General features: G+C 66.3%; 3 protein-coding genes across 3 annotated transcripts in view; 2 read left to right on the forward strand and 1 right to left on the reverse strand.

Annotated features, from left to right (window-relative positions):
- MINK1 (misshapen like kinase 1) overlaps positions 1-2,680 on the forward strand; it is an 11,694-nt gene extending 9,014 nt beyond the window's left edge. The window contains 9 exon segments of the mRNA XM_077746766.1: positions 53-161; positions 400-567; positions 670-813; positions 958-1,092; positions 1,249-1,349; positions 1,437-1,586; positions 1,672-1,855; positions 1,858-1,901; positions 2,190-2,680. Coding sequence (XP_077602892.1) covers positions 53-161; positions 400-567; positions 670-813; positions 958-1,092; positions 1,249-1,349; positions 1,437-1,586; positions 1,672-1,855; positions 1,858-1,901; positions 2,190-2,273 — 1,119 coding nt within the window. The 3' untranslated portion in view covers positions 2,274-2,680.
- A 218-nt stretch (positions 2,681-2,898) lies between these two features.
- The window catches only part of CHRNE (cholinergic receptor nicotinic epsilon subunit), a 4,367-nt gene continuing 2,801 nt past the window's right edge, over positions 2,899-4,464 (reverse strand). Inside the window, exons 9-11 of the mRNA XM_077746767.1 lie at positions 3,833-3,909; positions 3,695-3,801; positions 2,899-3,651 (exon numbers count right to left, since the gene is read on the reverse strand). Coding sequence (XP_077602893.1) covers positions 3,529-3,651; positions 3,695-3,801; positions 3,833-3,909 — 307 coding nt within the window. The 3' untranslated portion in view covers positions 2,899-3,528. The remainder of the gene's footprint in view (positions 3,652-3,694; positions 3,802-3,832; positions 3,910-4,464) is intronic.
- Positions 3,858-4,464, forward strand: part of CUNH17orf107 (chromosome unknown C17orf107 homolog) — a 1,231-nt gene continuing 624 nt past the window's right edge. Inside the window, exons 1-2 of the mRNA XM_077746687.1 lie at positions 3,858-4,100; positions 4,197-4,436. Coding sequence (XP_077602813.1) covers positions 4,035-4,100; positions 4,197-4,436 — 306 coding nt within the window. The 5' untranslated portion in view covers positions 3,858-4,034. The remainder of the gene's footprint in view (positions 4,101-4,196; positions 4,437-4,464) is intronic.

Raw genomic sequence — 4,464 nt, forward strand, 5'->3', positions numbered from 1 at the left:
GGGGCTGGGTCTCTGGTGTTTGCCTGACTGCTGCTCCGCGCTCTCCATGCAGTACCAGTCTCGGGGGCTGGTGAAGGCTCCTGGCAAGAGCTCGTTCACGATGTTTGTGGACCTCGGGCTCTACCAGCCCGGAGGCAGTGGGGACACCATCCCCATCACAGGTGAGCACGAGGGCAGACGCGCCCCGAGGCCCGGGAGACCCACGAGGAAAGATGCGCGGGTGGCCCGGGGCACCTGACTGACTGAGGATTTTTTTGCTCTTATTTGCGCCCTTCCGTGGGCCACCTCTCTCTACCCTTCCCCTTTCCTGCTGGGGGTTCAGAAGAGCCTCCACTGGACGTAGGGCTGGGTCCAGGGGGGATGGGCTGGCCCTCCCCTCCCCCTTTCCTCTTCCCACAGCCCTGGTGGGGGGAGAGGGCGGTCGGCTGGACCAGCTCCAGTATGACGTGCGGAAAGGCTCCGTGGTCAACGTGAACCCCACCAACACCCGGGCCCACAGCGAGACGCCCGAGATCCGGAAATACAAGAAGCGATTCAATTCCGAGATCCTCTGTGCGGCCCTTTGGGGTAAGCCAGCACGGGGAAGGAAAGGGGGGTCCTGCGTGCCCCGGTGCTCCCGGTCGGTGAGGGCCTGGCTGCCTCTCAGCCGCCCCCGGGCTCGCGTTGCAGGCGTCAACTTGCTGGTGGGCACGGAGAACGGTCTGATGCTGCTGGACCGGAGCGGGCAGGGCAAGGTCTACGGGCTCATTGGGCGGCGGCGCTTCCAGCAGATGGACGTGCTGGAGGGGCTCAACCTGCTCATCACCATCTCAGGTGCGCGGGGCGGGGCCTGGGCTCCTGGGGGCCCCCTGCAGTCTGGGAGGTGGGGCCGCGATTTCTCAGCCCCTGGGGGGCTGGGGGGGGCAGGTGAGGGATGGCAGGGACCGCTGGTGAGGGGGGTGTGTGTCTGCCCGTCAGGGAAAAGGAACAAACTGCGGGTGTATTACCTGTCCTGGCTCCGGAACAAGATTCTGCACAACGACCCAGAAGTGGAGAAGAAGCAGGGCTGGACCACAGTGGGCGACATGGAGGGCTGCGGGCACTACCGCGTGGGTGAGGAGGGCTCCACGTGGTGGCCAGGGCGCGCATCGCTTTATGAGAAGATGGAAACGGGGGGCTGAGCTTAGTGCCTGAGCGTCAAAGCCGGAGGCTGGGCAGCTGGGTTTGGGGTTTGGTGACCGACCCTGGGACCCTCTTCCCTGCCCCCAGTGAAATACGAGCGCATTAAGTTCCTGGTCATCGCCCTGAAGAGCTCCGTGGAGGTTTACGCCTGGGCCCCCAAGCCCTACCACAAGTTCATGGCCTTCAAGGTAGTCTGGGCCGCGGCCCCTCCGCCCACCTGACACCGGCCCACGGTCCCCCCCCACCCGTGTCCCTGAGCCCCTCTCTCTCCACAGTCCTTTGCCGACCTCCCTCACCGCCCTCTGCTGGTCGACCTGACCGTGGAGGAGGGTCAGCGGCTCAAGGTCATCTATGGCTCCAGCGCCGGTTTCCACGCTGTGGACGTCGACTCGGGGAACAGCTACGACATCTACATCCCCGTGCACGTAAGCGTCGCGGGGGTTTCGGGCAGAGCGCGACCGCCACCCGGGGCTCTGGACCCGCAGGTGACAGCGGTGCTCTCGCGTCCAGATCCAGAGCCAGATCACGCCGCACGCCATCATCTTCCTCCCCAACACCGACGGCATGGAGATGCTGCTGTGCTACGAGGACGAGGGCGTGTACGTGAACACGTACGGCCGCATCATCAAGGACGTGGTGCTGCAGTGGGGAGAGATGCCCACCTCTGTGGGTGAGTGCGCCCCGCCCCGCGCTGCCCCCCNGCCCAGAGGCTGAAGTTCCTGTGTGAGCGGAACGACAAGGTGGGAGGCCCTGGCAGGAGGGGGGAGTGGCCATGGGGTCTTGGGGGGTGTTGGGCGGTCACAGCCCGCATCACAGCCTGGCTTTCCTGGTCCTCCATCCCTGAGAGCTCCCCGGACTCCCTGGGGGCCTGCGGCTGCTCTCCCCGCTGCCCCCAATCCCCAAGCACCTCTGCCTTTCTCAGGGAGGGGGCCCCACCCCCAAGAGACGACACGCTGCAGTTCCTCTCTTGCTGTGTCCCTGCTGAGACCCCCACCCCGGGCCCCGGTGACTTCTCCTACCCCCTCCAGGTGTTCTTCGCCTCTGTCCGCTCCGGGGGCAGCAGCCAGGTTTACTTCATGACCCTGAACCGCAACTGCATCATGAACTGGTGACGGGGCCCGGCTCTCCCCACCGCAGCCAGACTCCCCAGGCCGCCCTTCTCTCCCTTCCCTGGGCTTTTGCTTTTTACTGGTTTGATTCACTGGAGTCTGCTGGGAACGTGACCTCTGACCCCTGATGCTTTTGTGATCACGTGACCATCCTCTTCCCCGTTAGGTTTTCCCCTCCCCCACCCCCCAAACCTGTGCCTGTCCCAGCTTCTGGGGAGACGGACAGCTTCCCCTCACCAGGAACTGAGTGGGCCTCACCCCACCCCCTTTTCTCCACTTCAGAGGAGAGTGCTGGGGCTCCGGGTCCCCCACTGCTGCTGACTCGGCAGGGCCCTGGGCCCCTTCATTTGCACGTCAGGGGAGCCGGCTCCCCCCTTGAATGTACCAGACCCTGGGGGGGGTCCCTGGGCCCAAGGNGGGCTGGGACCATTTCCTCATTTTCTGAAAGCACTTTAATGATTCCCCTCCCCCCAAACCCCAGGGAATGGAGGGGGGACCCGCCAGCCAAAACATTACCCCCTTTCCAACCCCATTTCTTTTGAGCCCCCGTCCTCCCCTGGTGGCAGGAGGGAGCAGGGAGCTCCCCCCACTTTGCACCCCCTTGCTTGCCTCTGTACATAGTGTGAGCAGCAAGTAGCCCCGGCCCCCTCTCCTCAGTGTAGTGGCCTTGGATATTCCGTTTGTTAATAAAGACAGTTCAACCAGCTCCCACCATCTCGGGCCCATTTTATTCTTCTTTCCAGGTCCTGGACACCAGCCGGAAGGGGGGGCGGTGGAAGGGTAGAAGCTCCCTTGAGTGGGTTTTGGTGGAAGCGGTCAGGAGGGCCATGCTGGGTCAATAAACCAGAAGTGACTGAGCGTGTCCCCAAGGCAGCCTTGTCACTGGACCTTTACTGAGGGCATCTGGCCCCTGTGCCCTCCTACAGGGAAGGGCCTGGCTTCCGGCACATCCTGCAGCAGGGGCTTCCCGCTTCCTCTCTTGGGTCATGATAAAGACAAGCTCACAGGGCTGGGGGGCCACGGGGGACGAGGGCCTCAGAAGTCTGAACAGAGGGGCGGCGAGGGCTCCCGACGACGGGCATCCGGGAGCCCGCCTGAACCGTGTGCCCTCTGCCCTGCCCCCTGCACGGGGGCCACACCCACGCGTGTGCACACAAGGCTCCTTGACGAGGCAGCAAGGCATGGCTTCGTCCTCGGCGGTGGCAGCAGCTCGCATTGCAGGACAGGTCCCCCCTCCCGCAGGCGGGGTAAGAGCTGCCTACATACACGGCGGGTAGGGCAGCTCGGGCACTCGATTCAAGTAGCCCCCCAGGAAGATGAGGCCGGAGCCCACGCTGAAGAGCACCAGGGCGGCCCAGAAGCAGACGTTGTCANGGGCCACCTCCGAGCGAGCCCCCCGACCTCCCCTCCCGTGCCTGCCGCACCTCGCCGGAGGCCTCCTGCTGTCGAGTGCTCTCGGCCACGAAGTTCACGGCGTCCACGCAGCAGCGGACCTCAGGGGCGGCGGCGCCCAGGCTCTGGCAGAGGGCGGCTGGAGGGGACGCCCGGGGCGGGANTGGGCGTCCGCAGAGACAAGTTGAGCACAATGACGCAATTCATGACGATGATCGTGGCGACCACCATGACGAAGATGAGGTACCTGCGAAGCCCGCCGCGCGTGACCCCGCTGCCGCCCGCGGCCCGGCCTGTGACCTCACAAACGACCCTCCCCGGCGGCGGCGGCGGACGTGTGCCCCGGGGGCCCTCCTTCCGCCGGCGGCGGCCATGAAGGGGACCCCCCGCTCCCTGGAGACCCTGCTGTGGGTCTACCGCTTCCACAGCTCCACGGAGGTGAGGCTGCGGTCCAGGGCCGGCCGCCCGAGGGCGCGGGAGGTCCCCGGCGCCCCCCGTGAGCCGACGGCCCCGCCGCCCCTGCTCCTCCTCCAGGTGGCCCTGCAGCCCCCGCTGCTGTCGTCCCTGGAGCTCACGGTGGCCGCGGCCCACCAGTATCTGGAGCAGAGGTTCGGGGAGCTCGAGTCCCTGGAGCCGCAGGGGCCGCCCGCCCCGAAGCCCACTCTGGGGCTGGTGCTGAGAGAAGCCGCGGCCAGCGTCCTGAGCTTCGGCGCCACCTTGTTCGAGGTGGGGCGCGGGGGGGCTGCGGAAGGGCGGCGGGGAAGGGGGACAGGAGCCCCGCCTCCCCACCAACCCTGCCCCC

Source organism: Crocuta crocuta, unplaced genomic scaffold, assembly GCF_008692635.1.
Source record: "Crocuta crocuta isolate KB4526 unplaced genomic scaffold, BGI_CrCroc_1.0 scaffold139, whole genome shotgun sequence".
NCBI lineage: Eukaryota > Metazoa > Chordata > Mammalia > Carnivora > Hyaenidae > Crocuta > Crocuta crocuta.